The sequence below is a fragment of the Brienomyrus brachyistius genome, chromosome 3, assembly GCF_023856365.1.
Source record: "Brienomyrus brachyistius isolate T26 chromosome 3, BBRACH_0.4, whole genome shotgun sequence".
NCBI classification, from domain to species: domain Eukaryota; kingdom Metazoa; phylum Chordata; class Actinopteri; order Osteoglossiformes; family Mormyridae; genus Brienomyrus; species Brienomyrus brachyistius.
In genome coordinates, this window is record NC_064535.1 from 19,008,783 (window position 1) to 19,031,772 (window position 22,990).

Consider the following 22,990-nt stretch of genomic DNA (forward strand, 5'->3'; position numbering starts at 1 on the left):
ACACTGATGGAAATGGGATTTCCCTCACACTGCTGATAAGGCTTAATTAAGTAAAGAATGGGGCCGTTGTTATCAGCTACAGCATGACAGTGGGGCTGATCACCAAACTCAATGAAGCACAACTGGAATAATGTTGGAGACACAGCGTCTTGCCAGCACCTGCCCTAGCCCCCGTTGCCATGTTCAAGCCGTGTGAAGATGACTTAAGTGCAGAGGTGTTACTGCTGCAGAGGGATGTACTGAAAATGTGGAGTGGGGGACAGGGTTTCTCTTTGTGTGGGGGTGAGCTCTCAGTATAGCTAAACCCATCATGTGGAACTTTGGTTTCTGTGGATTCATTCATACGTCGTTCCACCTCTCTGCTCCTGCTTGTGGATCTTAGTTATCCCCCCTGGCTCTGGTTACATAAGTACATTCTGCTCCAGGCTGACTCATCCTCCCTTCAGCTAATGTTACAGCGCAGGAATGAGTGTGCTTGTTAATTTGACCGATTTCTAATCATGCTGCATGTTCAGACAGGCAGCCATGCAAAGTATGGCAGTTCCTTCCCCCAACCCCCAGGGTTGGCACATTTTTAGATCATCGTGGATTTCTAGCTGGTCGTTGTGTGTCTTGGGTAGATTGAATAAAATCTGCCTTGAGATTTCATTCTCTTCCAGACTCAACCAGACAGGGCAGGAGTGAGAGGACTATTCCATAAATTTAGGGGTCCCAAAAGCCAACGGTAACCAAGGGAGATTTCCTTCAGGTGGGGTTATTGTGATTTTTGTACAGGAGGCTTTTACTTGGGGTTATGCAGTGTTCCATTAGTCATTGGCGAGTGGATGGACGAAACAGAGCGTTTGGTTGCTTCCGTGGGGTCAGTGCATGTGCTATGCTTTACTCGTACCTTCCCATGCTTCACAGACTGTTTCTAGGGTTACCATTCACAGGTAGGCATATTTCACTACTAAATGGCCATGTTTATGTGAAAATGGCGTGCTGTCCTACATTAGCCTCAGGATTTCTCCCTGACCCAGTGTCCCATTTGGGTTTTCCTGCATCTACAACATATTAAGTGACTGGCCTAGTGTGCTGTTGGGTCCACCTACGGCAGATGTGACCTCCACTCTGTGAGATGGGTAGGACCCCATGGTTTTTCACATAAACTCTTGGCAGCTTTGTAGGACCCCTACATCTGCCTTTCTAAAGTCTTCTAAAATCTTAAAGTCTGGTTCCCCTCCGAGCTCCCCTTGGACTGGTGGAGCATTTAAATTGGGTTTTGAGTGACATGGGTGCCTAGTACTGGAGGAGAAATACCTGGAGTCAAAAAGGTGTGTTTTTGTGGTTGACAATGAAGCAGGAGGAGGTTCTTGGTCTGAATGGAGCTTGTGTGAAAGCAGGAAGAGATGAGGTTTATAACAGCAAGTTTCAAGTCTTCTCAGGTTTTTAAAACAATGAAAACATAAAATATTTTGGGTAAAACTACTTAACCAATGTTGGCTTTGTCTCACAAACAGTACAGACAGTAAATAAGTTTAATATTTGCTGTTTACATCCTCCCAATCATGGTTCTCATTGAAAATACTATTCGATTCTTGTGATTAAAAAATGATTTATGGGTAGAAATCAATTAATGACGACATGGATAGAATATGTCATTAATCTTGAACAACTAGGGATGAGACGAGGTTTCCAGAGCTGCTATTTGTTATTTCCAATTGAACAAATGAAAAGGACAAAGTTTACATATGTGCCACCTACTGGATATACCTATTCAATTATCTTGCACATGCAGTCAACGTTCACCGTTTCCACTAGGCATAAAAAGCTGTGCTCAAACCGCAGGCAACTCCTGATGATGAAATTTACATCACTTCCCCCTTTGCGCATCCAAAAGTGCATGCGGAAAACTGAAGTATGGACTGGCCTTCAGGGCATACTGACACTTGGCCCAGTTGCCTTGTCTTGCGTTCGATTATCTGTCTTCAAATTGGAACTCGGATGAAAACGTCACGAAACACACCTCTTCAATGACGTTGATGTTACACAGAATTTTGTTGTTTCCCCTGTGACGTCATTTCAACATGGCGGCTTACACAGTCAACAGTAATTCTGTTTTATAAGTGTTTTTAAGTGTTAATTTTGTTAAATGTATTAGTAGTTCTAAATATAATTGTGTTCGATTTAGAGAATACCATATCATGACCATAAACAGTATCCTGATAATCGAACGCACCATTGCACCCTGCCCAAGCACGATTGTTCCCTCTCTCCACTCCCTGCTGGTCTTCTCTCACGTTGCATTTAAGTCCTGGTCCAAGCAAGCTTTCATCATCACCGTGTGAATTTTTTTTTGAAGGAAATCACAAACACGCAGCAGATTGGAATTCACAATTAATATCCTTATGTTGTCATTATGGGCATGAGGACACACAGATTTATCAGGTGTGTAATGCAGTAAATTTTTATTTATCCATGCTGCATGTATAGGAAGATAGTCCCACATTTTACTCAGTATCTCAGAGTTTGTGCTTACTAATGCTGCATTCGATTCTGTTACTGAAAAGGTATTGTGGTACTGCATTTTTGAAAGCTGCTTTGGTACGTATTGCATTTTTTTTAGCACTGATACTAATTGCATTGTTACAGACATTGCTAACCGTGCCTGAGCCAGACTAACCCTGCTCTGGCCCACTTTATCAAGCAGGCCGCGGCATGGTTAAGCGTACTGTGTGTGTGGGCATGGTAAGGAGTGATCACACTAGTCAAATGAACTGGATTTTGGGGTTAAACGTGTGTAGTGTCAGTACACCCTAACAGTCTGTCTCAGCTAAGCTGAAATATAAGCAGACTGATCTCCTCACCAGGTTCTGCTGTGATTTACGGCAAGCTGTAATAATTACTTTGGGGAAACTGGGGGAGGGGAATAATTATCTTCTTTATATAACTCGTTCACGGAGTGCATCTAGAATCCTAACACCCGCCTAGATGGAATGATTCCTCCAGTGTGGCTGTAAACAGACCCTTTTGTTTAGTTTTCTTTGGCAGCTCACAGGGAGACTAATTTCTATGATACACGATATGTGGAGGATGAACAAATGTTTTTATGAAGCCTGGTGTGTTTGGGCAGAGTTGAATGGTGGCTTCCGCTGTATATCAGCGAATTGCTCCTTCGTGCTCAGCGCTAGGTGACTCGGTGCTGTCTGTGGGTGTTACCATGGGACACACGTTAACAGTCAGTGTGCTGAGAACATGTGGGTGTGTTTGAATGCCCTCTGAGCAGTGTTTGCAGTGTGCTTTGTGTTTGTGCTCCTGTGTTTGGGTTTGTGAACTGCTCATTGGTTGCAAGATGCTTATAGGCCTCTGCTCTCTTTCCCCAGTGTCTGCTGTCCCAGCCAAAGTTCTGGGCTGTGGAGGTGGCTGCCCTGACCCTGCGCACAAAGGTGGAGCGGAGGAGCACCCGGCGGGTAGAGAGGGCCATGATGCAGACACAGGTACTATAGCCCTGGAACAGCAGTGATGCCCCCATGCCTCCAGCCTGTGTGTGCGTGTGTGTATGTGTGTGTTTTTTATATATATATATATATATATATATATATATATATATATATATATATATATATATATATATATATATATATATATATATATATATAGTGGTACCTCAGAATTCGAACTTGATCTGTTCAGAACTCCTAAAAAGTTTGAGTTCTGATCTAATTTTCCCCATAAGAGATAATGTAAAACCAATTAATTGCTTCACAGCCCCAAAAAATGACACCTAAATATGTTCTTTTTTAGCATTTAAACACAAAATGAACAGGATAAAACTAGGAGAGCATTTTCTTCTTAATGGCTTCTAAAATGATAAAGAATGTACCCCAACACTGCCCCTGTCCTGCCCCTATTGTCCGCTTCCCCCGTGTGCCACGCCTCCTCATTAACCTGTGGGATCCCCGTGTGATCAGCTGTTTCTGGTTGTTGTCAGCAGTCCTCTCTATTTAGTCCGCATTTCAGTTTGTTTCCCCAGTCCAGTCATTTTAACGTCATTGTGTTTTTTTGACTGTTCTCAATTAAACCCTGTTTCCCAATCGCTTGAGTCTTGTCTCTGCTTCCCCGATCCCGGCTCGGTAGATCGTGACAACCCCAAGCCATGCACCAACACTGCACCAACACTGCACCAACACTGCACCAACACTAAACTATGCCATGCAGTCCACTGTTTATTTTTATTATTACTCTATTCGTTAATTTGTCCATAAATCGCAAACTTTTAGGTTGTAACATTTGTACAACTATAGCGTAACTTTTTGATGAGCATTGGCTACCAAAATGATATAAAGTACAATGTATTACTTGATATTTTCAAAAAAAAAAAAAAAGCACTATCACCACCAATCGATGCTATCACAGCAAATGCGAGGCTGAGACTGAAGCGTTACCCTTTGTTTCCACTGAGAGACGTGACTCATTTCCCTGCGCGTACAAGTTATCTTAGGTCAGCGTTCACGGTTCGACTTCTGAGATTCAGTTAGAGTTCCAGGTAATTTTTTTTCAAACTGGTTGGTTCGACTTTTAAGAAATTCCAGTTCTAATGAGTTTGAGAACAGGTACCACTGTGTGTGTGTGTGTGTATGTGTGTGTGTGTGTGTGTGTGTGTGTGTGTGTGTGTGTGTTCATCCATCCATCCATTTTCCAAATCGCTTATCCTACTGAGTCACGGGGGAACAACCCAGGATGGGGGCCCAATATATTGCAATATATTGCACAACATTGGAAGGTTGGGAATCCCTCTTCTGCTGTTCGTAAGGTGACACTTTTCCACAGTATGAGGGTGACAAGCTGGCTGTAACTCACCCCTCTGCAGGGTGGAGTGGCATGAGACACTGTCAGCTTCCTCGCTGAACGCTGAGTCAGTGTGTCTAACCCCCACCGGGTGGGTGATAACTACCCCTACCAGGTGGGTGATAACTACCCCTACCAGGTGGGTGATAACTACCCCTACCGGGTGGGTGATAACTACCCCTACCAGGTGGGTGATAACTACCCCAAGTTGGAGCCTGTTTGCCGCTTAATTGTTTAGTAGCTGGAGCCTTTTCACACCCCTCCTGTGAGTATTCACGTTGTGTGGTGCTTGTCTGCTTCGCACGTCTTCAAACCTGAGACCCCGCTGAGCCATGCAGGGGCGCCCCAGCTATCGCAGTGGCAGAGGTGCCAGACAGCCTGTCCCCAAGGGGAAGATAGCAGCATGGCGTGTGGGCAGGTTTATACCAACAGCCATGCCAAAATCCCACTTCTGTGGTACCCAGCGTAGTCTGGGCAGGATTCTGGATTTCCTGGGCAACTCGGACCATTCTTTTTCATTGCTGTCCCCGATTGGAGTTCTTTAATTGAAGCCATGTGGCTCACAACCCACCAACAGTGCCGCTGCAGGGTTGGAAGTAGAGTTGTGTGAACCAAAGAAACACACAAAGCCAACATTACCTAACACCCTAGAGTTGCGTCTGATTCCCTCCTTTGGTGAAGAGCCGAAGTGTGGTGTGGGCTCGTCACATTTATTGTTTACTGACATCTGTCTGGAGATCAGTAACACGGTCACTAGCCTCATGTTATCTGGGGCAGATTTGGGCATCGGACAGCCTGCGTTTTAAATACCAAGGTGAGAGAGGCAAGCGGGGGGAATAACAGGTTCATGACACTAGTCAACTCGCAAAGTCAACTCGCCGGCTCATCTGTAATTGCATGTGGTGGTTTTGTTGTGATTCGTGCCTGCCTGTACCCGGCCACCAGGGGGAGCACTCAGGAATGAAGGTGATCTGGGTCACCGGGCACCCAGTATGCTCTACTGGTTCTGTCTCCTTGTCTCCTGTCCTTGAGCATATGGAAGCTTTCGGGCGGCAGTTTCTTCTTTCGCTGACACTGTTCGACATAGACTTTCCAGAAGGCATCTGATGTTTGGAGGGACCGCAGTCCTTCCCCTGATGACCCTGATGAGTCACACAGTTATGTAGGATGCTGCATGAGAGAGAATGGTGTTCACCATCTTAAAGCGTGTCTGTGTGTGTGTGTGTGAATGTGCACGTTGGCGGAGAAAGTGTGTTTTGAAGGCGCTTACTGGCTGTGGCAATGGGAAATTAGCTACCCAGGATCCCCTTTACTAATTAAACCTGGTTGTTAAAGAAACTGATTGTGGCAAGTGAAGTGGAAATGTAATTTCCGGACAAGCCCCGTTCTCACCACCTCCTGGAATGCAGCATCTGGGGTGGGGTGGTGGAGGGAACGACGTAGTGGTTGTGTTCATTTATCGACCTGCCGTTTGAATAGTCCCTAAGGGGTGGAGTTGTAGCGTTTCTCCTGCCACTCCATTATCTGTGCGTGTCACACTCTAGTGTGCGTCAGTGGGATACCAGCAGCAGTCCCCCCCTTTTGACACATGGCAGAACATTTGGCTTGGGCTAGATCTCGCAAACAATGAGACAGACAGACGTTTGTTTGGTTCTGTGTGTCTGGCAGGCCACTGTGGGCTGAATTGGTGGACAATGAGGACACGTAGCTGATATTCATGTGTGTTACCAAGATGGTGGGCTGGCCAAAGCGCTGTGCTCGACTGTTGTTCCGCTGAATGCCTCCCTTGGCCCGTCTAGATCCCGTTACTAGAAATCCGCTCTTCTGAGGTCTGTTTTTCTCCTCTTTTACTCACAGTTTTTACCCAGTTGTAATTAATGTGATGTAATATACCCCTGCTCTTATTGTTGGGAGTGGGAGGGTCCAGTTCCCAAAATTCCGTTTAGGATACTTGCTACAGCACTTTTGCCCTAGTGGAAAAAAATGACTTTGTGGTTGATCTGAATTGCATTTTTTTAGTCTGACTTGAGCCTGCTGATAGTCTGAGTAGAGTGCCTGGCTGACTTGTGTCACTCTCTCCCCCCTGCCCCCCAGACCCTGGTGGACCACTTTGAGGAGAGGAACCTGCCTGTGAGCGAGCGTCTGAAGGTCTTCTACTGCTGCCAGGTGCCGCCACACTGGATGCTTCAGGTAATGGCCACGCCCCTCTCGCTGCAATGGGCGACGATGATGTCATCTTCCTGTGTAACCATGCTGACAGCCTTTTCAGTAGGACCTGTTTGATTCTGTGTCTGATGTTTTTTGGAATCTGAGTGCTTTTACACACATTGCCGACTGCGACTGGACACCTAACAGTACATTAATGTCAAGGCAGTAATAAGGAGCAGGGCCAATGTTCAGATTCAGAGGAGATTCAGTCCTTCTTGAAGTGCTGCCAAACGGCTCTGACCTGTGTGTGGTGGCGTGTTCTTCATAAAGTACCGCCTGGAGTTCTTTTGAGGGAAGAAGGAGGTGTTGAACTACCGCACGATTCAGTAATATTTAGATCTACTAGTTGGTAAGGCCTTAGACGGCTTCATCCTGGTGGTCATGAGGTAGTTCCGCTCCCATAAAATGCCGTCATCCTTCGTCACTTCACTATGCTATGACAAACTAGGTATTAGGGTAATGGATAGATGTGACATTGTTTCTGCTGACCGTTTAGTTAGGTTTTCCCTTCTCCTTCTTTCGGCTTGTACATAAAGACAGAGCCTGGTGTTACCCGTGCCCCCCATGATGTCAGCGGTTGGCTCTCTCCTGTTCAGGAGAACATATGTAGCATGAGACAATGAAAAAATATGATAGGGCCTTGTAAGTGAACAGTGTAGGTCAAGAGTCGGCTGTGTGCATCTGTGCTGAGCTGTGCTGCCGAATTCCCCCCCCCGTTTTACTTACTGAGACATTCAGTATGTTTACATGCATAGCTAAGTCTAGCTACGGTTATAGCTCGACTATGCCATTTGATCAGACTCCTGTTCTTGTCCCAGTATACATGCACAGGAGGGGAATTGATTTATTGACCGAAGTATGTAACTCCGCTACAGTAGATGGTGATATGGCTCCTTTCAGCATGTTAGTACTGGGCTGCTTCTAGTTCACCGTTCAGCGCCGGTACCAGTTTTTATGCCAGTGGGAAACCAACACCTTGAAGTACCGTACTTTTGGTACCTGGTGCGATGGAAAATCACCCTTTGGTCTAGCGGTGAATTGGACAGCTTTACAGCGCTGCATATTTCTTACGTGCTGTATATCCTTTGGTTCGCTCCATGCTGCTTCTGTATACGAGCTTCTTCTGTCCTTTCCAGGTCAAAGTCGGGGGGGGGGGGGGGGGGACTGTGGAGCATGCGCAGAGCGCCTAGGCCAGTGTGAGTCCGATTGAACCGTAACTGCATGTAAACATGCAGGAGTAAATTGACTCCCAATTGCATTATCTTGCTGTCTTAGTCCAACAAAGAGAAATTTGATTTAGTACGATTTCAGTCAGACTAACATGTTTACATGTATTTTAAAAGTCCAGTTTAAGTCAATCTTATGCAATAATTCAATTTTCTTAGCGTGCATGTAAACATACTGAATACCTCCCACTGCACCCCCACCCCCTCAGGTGTGGCCCTGTATGTTGGGTGGGTGGGCTCCTCTCAATGAGATTCTTATAGTGCAGAGGGCAGTGTGCCAGCAAGCAGGAGGCGTGTACGTGGGTCCTTTCGGGGTGGGGCTGGTGAGGTGTTTTTGTCAGTGTGTGTCTGTGCGTGTGTGTGTGCATGTGTGTGTGCATGTGTGTGCATGTGTGTGTGTGTGTGTGTGTGTGTGTGTGTGTGTGTGTGCATGTGTGTGTGTGTGTGCGTGCGTGTGTGTGTGCGTGCGTGTGTTTTTGTGCGTGCATGCGTGTGTATGTGTGTGTGTTTTTGTGCGTGTGTGTGTGCATGTGTGTGTGCATGTGTGTGCGTGCATGCGTGTGTGTGTTTTTGTGCGTGCGTGTGTATGTGTGTGTGTTTTTGTGCGTGCATGCGTGTGTATGTGTCTGTGTTTTTGTGCGTGCATGCGTGTGTATGTGTGTGTGTGTGTTTTTGTGCGTGCGTGTGTATGTGTGTGTGTGTATTGTGCGTGCATGCGTGTGTATGTGTATGTGTGTGTGTTTTTGTGCGTGCATGCGTGTGTATGTGTATGTGTGTTTTTGTGCGTGCGTGTGTATGTGTGTGTGTTTTTGTGCATGCGTGTGTATGTGTGTGTGTTTTTGTGTGTGCATGCATGTGTATGTGTGTGTGTTTTTGTGCGTGCGTGTGTATGTGTGTCCGCGTTTGAGCAATAGTAGAGAGGCTATTTTTTTTGTTTTTTTTAAGACACTAGCATCCCTGTTCTTGCCCATTGCTTCTCACCCTCCTCTTCCTCTTCAGCGCCAGCTGGCTAGCCTGTTGATGGACCTGGGATGTACCAGCTCCGCGCTGTTGCTATATGAGAGGCTGCAGCTGTGGGAGGACGCGGTCATCTGCTACGAGAGGCTGGGCCAGCATGGCAAGGCAAGTTACTGTCACTGATCATTCCCTGTCCCTCATCCTTCCTCATTTGCCCGTGGACTAATGGTTATGCGTTGGCCTCTTTTCATAGTTCATCCTGCCCCAATCACTGTTCAGCACAATAAATGCACAATCATTTTTTTTTCATATCGGCACAAATGGCAATATGCTATCCTATATACACCTTTTTGCATATGCACACTTCTACGTTAGTTACTTGCCTGCTTACTTTGACATTTTTAAGATGACGCTTTTTTTTGTATTCCTTATTTTATATTTGGTAAGCTTTTTGTTGTTTATGAGAGCAATGCCTTGGCACGATAATAAAATAAAGATTAATCTCATCTAGTCTAACATACTATTTCCTGTCCCCCTGTGTCTGTGACCACACCCTGTAGTAGCCTGTTCTGCATGCTAATTCACTCGCAGGTGAATTCTGTCTGCTGCTCTAATGCCAATTGCGCTCTTCTGTCACATGCCATCCTGCAGAGTTGCAGCTGATCTCAGTATAGTTTGGCTGGAGTTTGATGTTCTTGGGAGGGATACAGACCCAGAAAGTTTCAAATCACACCACTGGCCTCTTTCCTTAACCTGGGGTGTCTTACCTAGATTAAGATACATGCCTCAGTGATCAATACTGCGGTTGCTATGGGAACCTTCGTCGTGTCATCATCCCAGAGCTAGCAGCCCATACTCGCAATGTGTCCTAGTGCCCTGAGAACTGTGGGTGGCGTGATCTGTCGCCCGAACGGGTGCATCGTCCTTAGTGACTGTCTTGCTGGTTACGGGGATGCGAGCACCCTGCTGGGTGACACACATGTGCGCACTCCCGCGCACACAGACACATCCATACGGATGGGTTGCTGTGGGCCACTGGACACGCGCCCGCCCTCGGCATGGGTGGGAATGCTGAGAGACTCTGTATATTCCAGAGGAGCGAGACACTCCAGCCGAGTTATGTAACTGCCATCTGCTGTGCATGGAGCCGCTTCACAGCAACCACCAACCCCCCCACCACCCTTTCTTTTCATTGTCTTGTGTGTAAAATCCCCCCCGTCCCTCTTTTTGTCCACCCTCTGCTTTGCAATGCTACTTCCAGTTTCATCTTCGGTTTTGTTGACAAGTCCTGTACAATCATAGGCCAGGCACACGCACACACACACACACACACACACACACGCGCACACGCACACACACACACACGCGCGCACACACACGCACGCACGCACACACACACACAGAAGCATTGACACATGCACATGCGCACACACACGCAGACTCACACGTGCGTGCACTCACACACACACAGTGACAGACGTGCACATGATGAACAGTGAGCTCATTGCCGGTTATCCTCTAGGTGTGTCAACGTGGCCTCACTGTCTCCTAATTTTGTCACCACACAGGTTCAGCAGGTTAATAACTTGACAGCCCCCCCAGCTCAGGGTATCTGTGTCTGACCTCTCCCATGCTACTGCAAATCCCCCCGACCCAAATTAGATCACCATGTGTCTTTTCTTGCCCTGTTAATTCCTCCTATTTTGTCTCCCAGTCTGATTACTGTGCTGCATTTTTGGCAGTTAAAAAAACAGTTAAGGGAATGGACCCCCCCCACCCCCATGGCCTAGGGCCAGATCACTGTGTAACGCAGTAAAAATGCAATGTGATCCATTAGTTTGGCAAGAGCACGTACAAAGTGCTGCATCCTGGCTGTCTGTCGAGGGGGCCCGCACGGGTCGCAGCGAGTAACGACCTGAAGCAAGAACGCCAGGAACGCTGGAAGCTCAGAATTCTTTGCTGTAATGAAATTACCGAGGCGTGACCAGAGCTCTAAGTGATTGAGCCACCAATCCGCTAAGAGGACCCACTGCCCCGGGTTCCACCCATCGCCAAGGAGACAGCCTTTATTATTATTGTCATTAATTATTTTAACTCCTTCTCTGCTGCTGACTTTATCAGCAGACTGACGTGCCTGGTCCGTCCCACTTGAATCTCTTTACCCAGCTATAATGGGGGTTCTGGCTATTATTAAAATAATCTTGCCAAGTTTCTCTACACAGTGTTGGCTGTTGATTGAGCTCCAGAGCCTTATACCCCAGTGAGCCCCCCCCCCCCCCCTTAAGAGACAGGTTTACTGCTGCTTTCCAATGGCATTCTGCCCTTTCCTCAGTCGCACTCACAGCACAGAGAGGATGTTGGAGGATGAAGAGGCGTCATGGACGGTGGCCCCTCCCACAGTCTGTCACATGGCAGGGCCCCTCCCTCCCCACTCCACATTGCTGTGCTTTATACCCCAGTCACTCTTTCGGGGAGGGGCTCGTCATGCTGCCCTCTGTCTGCCTTTGAGGAGGTGGCACTGCCCCCCAGTAACAGCCAGGCTGACTTTCCACTCTGGGATTGTATTAATCCACAATTCTCCCCCGCCTAACACCCAGCTGTCCCCAATCATGGTGGGGCAGCGGCTGAGGCCTGAAATGCCCGCCCAGTTTGGCTCAAATGCTGATAGGAATATGTGGGATTGTTATTCCTATTTATGTGATTGATGGTCATGGTGATGACACCCCGTGATTGACGGCGTGTGATTGAGTGGAGTGGGGGCCATTTAAAGAATCAGTGTGCTCAGCTCTGCCCCCTCCCCCCGTGACACGGCACATGCTTGTCTGCGTGAAACATGAGTGCGTGTGAAAGGCGCCTCACCCTAACAATGATCCCTAAGGTGCAGGCAGAGGTAAATCTATAGGGCTCCCTGAGTCACCTTGAAAGCTGGTCTCTCGGGGAGGGGAGCTGAATTAGGATTCGGTGGTGCAGGGCGTGTGCTGCACCAGAACGTGTGGGGGAGCTACATTTAATCTGGGCACCTGTGTTTTGGGGGGGGTGACAGACAGTGGAGAAGATGGAACAGGGAGGCATCTGGGGTGGGAAAGTGAGGTGCACAGATCAGCTGACAGGGCAGAAAGGCCACCCTCTCCATTATGAAAATTGTAAATTATTATTTTAAATTGAATAAGACGCAAGCGATGAGCCCAAGCCATTCCTGTGAACTGAACCAGGAGTTTGTGTGTGTGCCTCTGTGTGCGTGAGCGTGCACATGTAGGACATGTGCTGCGTGTCTAATTGTCTTTATTGCAGGCGTGTAAGTATCAGTGTTTGCTCACTGGAATAATAGTGATGTAAACAGTTTTCTTTCCTGATCACTGAGGTGAGTGAAGGGAATTAAAGAATAATTAGAAATGCAGCTTCTGTAGCATTTGTTAAGGCCGAGACCAGCTCAGGGAAGGGGGGCCTGTACGGGTGTGAGATCAAAGTGGGAACTGGAGTTTAAAGATGTTTTGTGAGCCAGAGGCTCTGAACTTAGAAATGAGTGACAGTGATGACAGTGTTCTGCCTGTAGGAGATGTTGATGAATTTCACAGTGAGCCTTCTGTTTGGGTGGGTGGGAGTTTTCCTCATCCTCCTCTTCACTCTGATTGTAGATTATCTTTCTACTTTTTGAGCTATGCTTTGTTATGTTACATCAGCAACAGATACCAGATCGTTGCTTTTTAACTCTCTTGGTGGCCCCCATCTCTTACCCAGGCCGAGGAGGTCCTCCGGCGCGAGTTGGAGCGGAGGGAGACGCCCACGCTGTACTGTCTGCTAGGCGACGTGCTCAGGGAGCTGCAGTGTTACGAGCGTGCCTGGGAGCTGTCCGGCCATCGCAGTGCCCGCGCCCAGCGCTCCATGGCGCTGCTGCACCTGCGTAATAAGGATTTTGCACAGTGCATCGAGTGCTTTGAGCATTCGCTGCGCATCAACCCCATGCAGGTGTGCCTCGCTTGACCTCTGCACTAGTCCCTTGCATGCACCCAGCAGCTGGCCAGGTGTGACATTTGGTTCCAAAGAAGCTCCATGTGTGACTGCTGCTGTTCGCTCTGCTTCCACTGGGCCCTGTCCAGTATTTAGGCGCTGAAATCAATACTGATTCTGCTGCACAAGAAACACTTGGTCTCTGGTAACTTCTGACCCCTGACAATACCACTTTTCCTCGCTACAGCTGGGTGTGTGGTTCTCTCTGGGATGCGCGTATATCGCCATGGAGGGCTATGAGGGTGCAGCCAGGGCCTTCCAGAGATGCGTGGGTCTGGAGCCAGATGTAAGTCCCACCACCATTCTCATTCCTAAGGGGCTGGGAATTTAGATAAGACTTGGCAGTAACAGGAACCTCACAGTGAGAACCTTGGAAACACCGCCCTCTTCCCACTAACCTGCTAACCATACTGCTGCTCGTTGGCAGTGCTGGCTGAGACAGAGAGGTTAATGACCTGTATAATAAACCATTAAAGTAGATCTCTGACCCTTAAACCAACTTATTGTTTATGGGGGGGTCATTTGAAAGATGTGGAGCTCTGTTAGGAAATGCATAGGACAGATCTTATTATGGTCAGTCTGGCTTACCGATGTCTCCCTGTTTCTCTCTCTCTCCCTATGTCTCTCTCTGTCTCTCTCCATCTCAAATTTCTTTGTCTCATTCACTGTCTATCTTTCACTCTCTCTCTTTCTCACTCTCTCTATACCTCACTGTGTCTGTCTCTATCCATCTCACTCTTTCTCTATCCCTCTCTCTCTCTGTCTCTGTCTGTCTCTCTCCATCTCACTCTTTCTCTATCCTTCTCTCTCCCTATGTCTTTCTCTGTCTGTCTCTCTCCATCTCACTCTTTCTCTATCCCTATGTCTCTCTGTCTGTCTCTCCATCTCACTCTTTCTCTATCCTTCTCTCTCCCTATGTCTCTCTCTGTCTGTCTCTCTCCATCTCACTCTTTCTCTATCCCTCTCTCCCTGCGTTTGTCACTGTCCTTCACTGTGTCTCTGTGTGTTGGTTCACCTCTAGAATGCTGAAGCCTGGAACAATCTCTCCACTGCCTACATCCGACTTCGACAGAAGTGAGTGGGGCTTTTTCTGTGCCAATGGCATGTGGAGGGTGGAGCTGACAGTTCTTTCTGTTGGGGTGACCGACCATTAGTTGGCTATACACTTATGCTGTGGCTTTATCCGCACAGCTGAAATCCTTACACCACATTGCATCCACCAAAGCCATCACTGGGAGGCAGGGCCTGGGGTTGGCATCTATCATGAAATCACACTGGGTGGCTGTAGTTTTGGGTGGAGAACTGACCCCACCCCCTACCTGCCTGCTCCCTTATGGGCCCCTCCCCACTGCCTGCTTCTTCTCTTTGGCTGTGTCCAAATTCAGGGGCTGCATCCTTCTAAAGGCTGGTTCATACCTTGTAAATAGGTAATAAACCTGGGGTTTGCAAACTCCCTCAACGCTCATCAAAAGCATCCATGTTGGTATTTAAAGTGGACGCCGGCGAATTAATCGTGTGCAGTGTGTCCAGAGCTGCACAGACACAGCTGCACAGATACAAATTTGGAGTGCAGCAGGCGTTCATCTACAGAGGCGAACAATGAGGTCGAATGCGTCATAAATGTTCGAGCGGACACATCCGCTAGTATGCGTGTGGAGAAGTATGAACCTAATGATTCAGACCGAATGTGTCACAGCAGTGCGACAAGGCTGTTCTGTTTCGAAGGCTCCTTCAAATGTGGTCTAGGAATGTGTCCTCCTTTTGCCGACGGGTGGATTCTTTGCAGCTCCGCAAACCCCAAGATTCATTGCATGGACCTTTTGAGGGCAGCCTGAAGGACGTGGTCCATGTAAAGGATGCAGCCCCCAAATCCAAACACAGCCTCGGTCTCTCCTGTGCATGTCCTGCAGGGACCCTCTTACTCTGCTACAACCCCCCCTTCCCACACACACACACAATCACCTGGCGCTTTCAGCCCTGAAATTAGACTATAGGCTCCTATTAAAATTTCCATGGTGCTGTTAATTCGGTGGCAGCCTCTTCGCAAATTCCAAGCGAGTAGAGGTGGGGGGTCTTTTTACTGGTACTGCTTCTCAGTGGACCCTCTCTCTGCCTCCCAGGAACAAGGCCTTCCGCACCCTTCAAGAGGCACTCAAGTGCAACTACGAGCACTGGCAGATATGGGAGAACTTCATTGCCGTGTGCATTGACGTGGGCGAGTTTGCGGAGGCCATCCGGGCCTACCACCGGCTGATGGACCTAAGAGAGAAGTACCAGGATGTCCAGGTTAATCACCTTGGCCCTTACCTTTCACCCCACACACTGCTGTCAGTAACCCAGCACACTTCCACCTCAATCCCCGCAAGGCACTGTGGGCCAGTCCCAGCCTGATATGACCATAATGCTTTTTCATAAGCACCTCAGTGTGTTTGCAAACCACTGTGGTGCTCATTTGCATTAGAAAGGAGGCCACTTTGGTGTACTGTGGCTTTAAGCCCTCTGTATCCTGTTACAGGCTGGTACTGCTGTGAGACACTCATCTTGTAGGAGTTTGTGTTCTCTGGGCTGCTGGGTGCACGTCTCCCACCCGTCTTTTATGCGGCTCTTAAATGGATTTACGTCACACGCCTCCATTTCTCATTCCTTCGCTTTTTCCACTTCTGTTTTTATGTTTTTTTTTGTCTTGACCTTCACTAAACATTTTTTTTTGTTGTTGTTCAGAATAATGGTTCACTTTTTTCAGGCTGTGTTTTTCTGACTGAGTCCCACAGTCCTCTGCTCGCCACAGTTAGGGAGATCCACTGGTTTGGGAAACTGATGCTTGTGGTTGCTGGCCTCTGCATTTTGTAAAAAAAAAAAAAAATAAAATAAATAAAAAATGCCCTTACCACTAGGACTGGGTACCGGACTTAAGTACTTTTGTGGTACCGACCGAAATGCTCCAATCCTGTCAAGGATTGAAAAATAAATTTTCTTTTGGTGCCAAATTCCAGTGCCCAAACAGTAAATCTGCCTGTGAGCTAATAAGCATGTAGCATACTTGTGTAAAGATCTGAAGTCATTGGTGATTGGCTGTCTAACGTAACGTTACACAAACACATATGCCCAGAGACAAACTTGTGAACTGGCTTCCATATGTGTGTTGTTCCTTTTGTTTGCCACATAGTGTAAAAATGCCTAAGAAATCCGATGTGTGGCTCCAGGCTACGACCATTTAGTCGCATTTTGCAACTATTTTTGGAGACAGTGCTACTAAATTTTATAACTAGGCGCGAATATACCCCCCATATAGTGGCTAACCACATTGTTGTGTATCATGTGAGACACCCGGAGAGAACGATAACTGGTATTTATGTGTATGCATGCATGTGTGTGTGAGTGAGATCGTTGGAACTCGGTCCAGTTCACTTCCTCAGAGGCACTACTGTGCAGCCGCTTGCAGCGATAATCTTGCTGATTGCTTGACCACAAGCACCGGCGCTAACGTGGATGTTACATGGAAGTGTAGAAAAAAAAGACAGCAGATGGAATTATTTTTGTACCTCAATATGACTGAATACTTTTTGCCTGCCTCTCCAGCCGGTGCCAGCGGTGGAACGTCCCAGCGCTCATTAGCGGGATAACGATACATCATTTTTTAGTTCTGTGGAAAATAAAGATTGATCTGCTGGCCATATTTATTTATGAATTATAAAAATGTCGCAAGTGGTACAAGTAAAATCAGGACTTATGCATTGACCGTGAAACACACATTTCAACCAGTTCACACGTTCATATGCCACGCCTTGTATTTGTCACGCTGAGGGACAAGTAAGGGATAACGCCCACCAAGGTGTTCCTATATAGAATTAATGGACGACGCACGGGCATACGGAGTGGAGTTTTCTGCTGAGTTCATAGTTTATACAGAATTAACAGCCACCTACCCACCAATCAGAAAATAGCATTTGTTGTTTCCAGTTAAATACCAAAATAAGTTACATGTGATCCTATTGCTAGAGTTCCTGCACACATAAGGAGTGCAGACAAGGTGGAAGTGGCAGTGCAAGATCCGATGAATGTGGTAGGCAGGGATCTCAAGCCTCACGCTTTGACCGTGTGACATGCGCTGCATCCCTAACAGGTCTCACTCCAAACTTTTGATGAAACTAGAGAACCCTGGTAATATAAATAAAAGGATGTGTCCCTTTATGATTGTGATCCCTCCCTTAATTAACCAATAACTTAACAAAATGACTTGTTCAAATAAAAGATTAGTGCCGTAATGTTTAATGTACAGTAGTACCTTTTAACACGAACTTAATTCGTTCTGAAAGGTTGGTCGACTTACAATTTGGTCCAGGTCCAAGTTCAAAATTCCCCATTTGAAATAATGTAAATTAGTTTAATCTGTTCCAGACCCCCCTCCCCCAAATGTTTATCTATTTAAACTTATCTACCTACCTAATGATGAAAAGCATTAACAATTAATATGAAACTAATACACACATGAAAAAGCACACATACAAAAGCAAAAACATTAAATATTCCGAAGAGAGAGCAGACACACGTGCACCGCCATCAAGTCTCGCTATAATTTCCTTTTTAAGCTCTACATCTACTCTCACCACTTCCCTCTTGCTGGTATCACTGCTCACTTTCTTTGGGGCCATGATTACTGTATCACTAAATGTACTGTAGATAAAGCACAAAAAAATCACACTGAACACAGGAGCACAGCTTTCGCATGGCAGACTCTGTCAAGAGGTACTGAGACCGAGATTCATTGGCATAAGCGTCCCAGTAGGTCCGTTTGCCTTCAGCCCGTCAGAGATGCGTCTTGAACTGTATAAGTTAGAGCTGTCTGTTTTGTTTTGTGGTGTTCTGAGTTTTCAGTCGAGTTGTCGTTAGATTTTTCTCAACCAACCAGTTCGAGGTCCGAATTGGTAGAGTTGAACACGTACCGATCTCTACTAGTTTTAGCAGGAACAATCAAATTCCAAGATTTCGGTCGAGGTACAAGTCAAGAAAAATAAGTTCGATGTCCAAGTTGGTCGAGTTAAGAGGCGTACGAGTTCCAAGCTGCTATTGTATTGTTGTTGAACTTGATTTAAAAACATTGGTATCGAAAAAAGTATTGTTCAGGAACCGGTATCAAGGTAAATCAAGGTATCTTTCTGGTACTGGTGTCAAAAAATTTTGAACGATACCCAACCCTACTTACCACCCACTCCCAACCCCCAGAAGCCAAATGTGCCTGGAGCCTGAAGGTTTCACACATGAATTATCCTTGAAGACAGTCCTTGTCTCTCTGTTTACATCAGCCTGGTGCTCCATTCTCCATTTTGCTCACCCCTGTTGGAGGATTGACATTTCTTATAATTTCATGCTATTCGGAACATGGTTGTGCACAGGGACCTGTGGGTGAGGTCTCCTCACACAGCCACCTGCTCGGTGCAGTACCCATAGTCACCATCCTCCTTTGAAAGGTTTAATCTTTGCTGTTTTTCCACATTATCTCCTGAGGACTGCGGCGGCCTTCTCTGAGCTGAGTCAGACTTTGTATGACCCCCACCCCATGTAACACCTGCAATGACATTGGGATCCCTGCTAGGGTCTCATAAACTGGTGGGGGGGAAGGCTCTCTCACACCTCTCCTTGATCACTCTTTCATTCTGTAGTGTGTCTGGTATCCAGGCCATCTCTCTGAGCTGTGCCGGTGTCTCCCTAAGGCTCTTTAGACAGCAGACGCTCTAAACACTCCCTGCCCTGGCATGGAGTCTGGCCACCGCAATCTTGCGAAAACAGCTTGGAAGCCATATTGGGCAGCTTTGCAGCTCAGCCACCAGCTGGAATCCGCACTCTTCAGCCTGCATGCTTTCTGAGACGTGCCTGTTACACTGCCATGTCATAATTTGAACAAATGTACAGAAATTTTCTGCATGTTAACCTACTGCCTCTGTGTGTCTGTGTGCGTGTGCCTGTGGCTCCTTTAAAGATCCGTGTCTTGTATGCGGATGACATCTGGATGGCCTTTTATGCTGTTTGTTTTGGTTCTTTTGGTGCCCCAAAACCAGCAGCTCTAAACGGAAAGCAGGGCACTGTGTAGGGTGTAGGGTATGGCCTGGCCATGATGATGTATGTGGTGTACATGGAAAACGGAATGCGGTATGTCAGTTGGAAAGCCCAGTCTGGATCATCTTGTGAACACCTGGTGGTCCCGCTGCCTGCCGTTCAGCTCCCGCCGTGACGCCCACCCGGCCCTCTCAGATGGCCCCTGTGATGTCACAGGGCCTCTATGGGACCCTAGGAAGGGGGTCAGCTTGAGCAGAATCTCGGCTTGAAATATGTTTAACCCACTGCTTCCTACTGCACTGTGCCTCTAAAAATGGATCCATAAGGGTCTGTTTATTTTTAAATTGGTATCCATTTTTAAATTTAGCCAGTTCACAGGGTCTTTCGTGGCACCCTTTCCTTAGTAGGGAGATCCAGTGAGAATGTGCTTTACTTTGTCTGGATGCCGATGAGCAGTGGCAGATTTGGCCACAGGCGACATGAACAGCCGCCCAGGATGGGGCTTCCTGCCGGGGGCGGCATGGGACACTTGCAAAAATAAAAAAACGGAATAGAACATTTGCATGATATTGTTAGATGTCGCTCATTTGCATGTCAACTCAATGATGTGTCACTGTGGGTCGGAGTGAGTGCCCTAATTCTTGTTTGTGAGCTTCTGTCTGAGCACGTTCAGAGGTGGGAAAGATGGCGAGGGGGCTGGGGGGCGGGGGTAGGCTGACCTCGGATCTCCCCATTAGAGTGAGGGAACGGGGGGAAAGGGGAATCTATCGTATACCGCACCTCTAAATTCTTACAATACTAAAGCAGTTAGTAGAACGAGTCACACTAAGAAATGTTATCAAATAAGCTACAATTCATTTATAATAAAGGGAATGTCAAAATTTATAGACATAATTGAGTCAGGTTTTATGTTAACGAATTACCCAGTCTGGACGCCACCTAGGTGAAGTGGTTTAGTCTTTTGTTTTGTTGGGGTGGGACAGCGTGGTATGGGGTGTTATTTGACCAAGGTGCCATTCAAGCTAGAACCGCCACTGCCAATGAGAGTGCTATTTACTTTGTATAGATAGCCAATGGGAGTACCTGTTCATTTATACAGAGAGCTAATAGCAGCGGCGATAGCACTAGGTAAAGAGATCTAATGGCCATCGTTACAGGTCCTGGAGATCTTGGTGCGGGCAGTGGTGGAGGACCTGTCGGATTGCCGTGGCGAACAGGCTACCTCACTCAGGCCCAAGGTGCAGGAGCTTTTTGGCCGTGTCACATCTCGGACTACTACTGATGCCCGGATCTGGAGGAGCTACGCCAAACTGTACGGGGACGGCCACAGTCAGAACCCAGAGGACAACGAGAAGGTATGTCGGAGTCACCCAGTCTGTGGGTAGTGGGGAAATGCTGAGCCGGAGCAGTGTTAATGAGCACTTTGTAGGATCATTAATAATTGATATTTGGCTGTAACTAACAGCATAGATTAATGCCAAGCCACTTGGCTGAAAATGATGGATGGGTTCCTCAGATAGAGCGAATAGTTAATGTGCTCTTGATGAAGTCATTCCTTAACCATGGATGTGATGGGGGGGGGGTGTATAGTCTGGAAGCTGCCCCTGGGCCACGTGTTGAGCCCACTTCTATGCATTGATGCTGTTCAAACAGTTCATGTTTTACAAATGGGGACTCCTGGTCATTTTGCTGTTGTTGTGTGAGTTAAACAGTAATTTGATGTGCATTTGCCCCCTCCCCAGGCCCTGCAGTTCCTCTCAAAAGCTCATCGCTGCAGCACTCAGGCCAGTGGCTGGGAGAAGGATAGGGGCAGCCTGCAGGAGCTGATGAGGGAGGCGGAGCAGCTAGCAATAGGTGAGTCTCCTGACCGGCAATGTACCTGCTGATTGTCATTCACCATACAGTTATATTGCCCCTCCCCCAACGCTGGGGGACAGGGACTGTACAAAACCCTACAACTGATTCCGTCCCTTTGACACTAGTCCTGCACAGCAGTGCAGAAACACTTAAACGTCTTGAGCTTTTCCTGCTGATGCAGTGTAGGAGCCATGGAAGAAACTAGAACGTCCATCCACCCGCACCCTCTGGCTGAGCACATTACATCCCCGCGGTTGTTTTAGCTTGCTGTGTATGAGCCCCAACTACACATGCCGAGGCTTGACCTACTCTCTGGCCCCCTGTCTCCATAGTGTCGATCAGTTGCAGCAGAGCTAAGCGTAACCCCCAGGAGGCATTGCAGATCCTTTCGTCCACTCGGCTCCTCCTGCGCAGCCTCACCACCAAAGCCAAGGTATCTTGGAAGCAAATATATTTAGTTAGTGTAGAGGTACTGTGTTCATGACCAATGCTATATGACTCCTGCTTCTGTTCCTAAAGCAGGTGCACACAGATGTAGCCACAGGTGAGATCCACGAAGACCTGGCCGAGGACATCAGAAATTTGGAGCAGCTTGTCACGGAGCTGCAGGACCTGTCTGCCCAACTACGTAATCAGTGAGGGTCCGGGGAAGCCAGCTTCCAAGAATCTGACAGAGGCTTGTGGTGGATCCAGACTCTTTTGAAAGTTCGACTAGCCCTGTGATCGATGGCTTAAAGGCACACCTCTAATTCCAGCAGAATGGCTGCCGGTCTTTCTGACGGCAGGAGAGCTGTGCCGGCTGGCGGAAAACAAGTGTACGATCAATGTGCTGTTCGATGATCTGAAAAGAAGCTTGTTTGTGCACAACATAAATTTAGGTTCTTATTGATCCAAAGAAGACAAACTGGTCTCTGAGATTTGGGCAAATAAAAAAGCAATGATTATTGTCATTATTTATTATAATTTTATTTTAATATGCATAGATACACCTTTTTAACATTCGTGACAAATTCTTTGTTGTGTTGTTTATATTGTTGCCCATCACTCACCCTACTGGAGTGAGTTTGACGGGCGTCATCCGCTCTCTCTCTCTCTCTCTCTCACACACGCACACACACGCACACACACGCGCACACACACACACACACACACTTCCAAACACAAGGTTATCAATCTGGTTGAGCAGATGGCTTGATGGAATGTTCTGGAATTTTCCCTGACTCCATATCCCTTTTCCGGTGGCCCTGGCTTCGCCTCTCACTCGAGGGAATGGCCAGTGGCTGTCTGCTTCCACAAAAGGATGTTTCCGGCCGAAGGCTGCAGAAGGTCACTTTGATGTAAAGTCTGGTGGGATGACCACTTTTACTACAGAATCATGGAGTTTTAACACTGCTAGGTGGCAGCGTGTGGCTCAGTGGGCCAAGCCTCTGTTCTTGTGATCGGAAGATTGCTGGTTCAACCCCAGCCTTGGCATGTCTGTGGCTCTTCAAGCAAGGTTCTTAGGTCCCTGGGCTTTGCTATGGTTGGCTACACTTTGCAGGCAGCTTTCACTCACCTACCGAGAGTAAGTTAGAAAAGGCATGAAGGGAATTTCCCCACAAGGATCAATAAAGCATCAGTTAATTGAATTCCACTGGATGCTTTTCTGAGCTCGGTTTGTGGTATTGCTCAAAAATGACAACGTTTTCTTAAAGAGCGTCATATGTCTCTGAACAACATCTGTGGGAAGCACATTTGACATCTTACACATTTTTGCAGTTGTACCTTGCAGCAACCTACATCTTTCTATTATATAATAATCTCCCCTGTCGACGAACCAGCAAGGGCAGATCTAATAATAGCAAAATCTTCCT

At 47.3% G+C, this 22,990-nt stretch overlaps 1 protein-coding gene across 2 annotated transcripts in view; it reads left to right on the top strand.

Moving 5' to 3' along the window:
- The window catches only part of ttc27 (tetratricopeptide repeat domain 27), a 53,081-nt gene extending 30,991 nt beyond the window's left edge, over nt 1-22,090 (top strand). Inside the window, exons 10-20 of one of the 2 annotated variants that reach the window (XM_049008004.1) lie at nt 3,363-3,476; nt 6,922-7,017; nt 9,261-9,383; nt 12,957-13,184; nt 13,414-13,512; nt 14,248-14,300; nt 15,347-15,512; nt 20,438-20,635; nt 21,023-21,134; nt 21,470-21,570; nt 21,657-22,090. In XM_049008004.1, coding sequence (XP_048863961.1) covers nt 3,363-3,476; nt 6,922-7,017; nt 9,261-9,383; nt 12,957-13,184; nt 13,414-13,512; nt 14,248-14,300; nt 15,347-15,512; nt 20,438-20,635; nt 21,023-21,134; nt 21,470-21,570; nt 21,657-21,776 — 1,410 coding nt within the window. In that variant the 3' untranslated portion in view covers nt 21,777-22,090. The remainder of the gene's footprint in view (nt 1-3,362; nt 3,477-6,921; nt 7,018-9,260; nt 9,384-12,956; nt 13,185-13,413; nt 13,513-14,247; nt 14,301-15,346; nt 15,513-20,437; nt 20,636-21,022; nt 21,135-21,469; nt 21,571-21,656) is intronic. The other variant, XM_049008005.1, reaches the window with a different exon arrangement.
- Nucleotides 22,091-22,990: the final 900 nt, after the last annotated feature.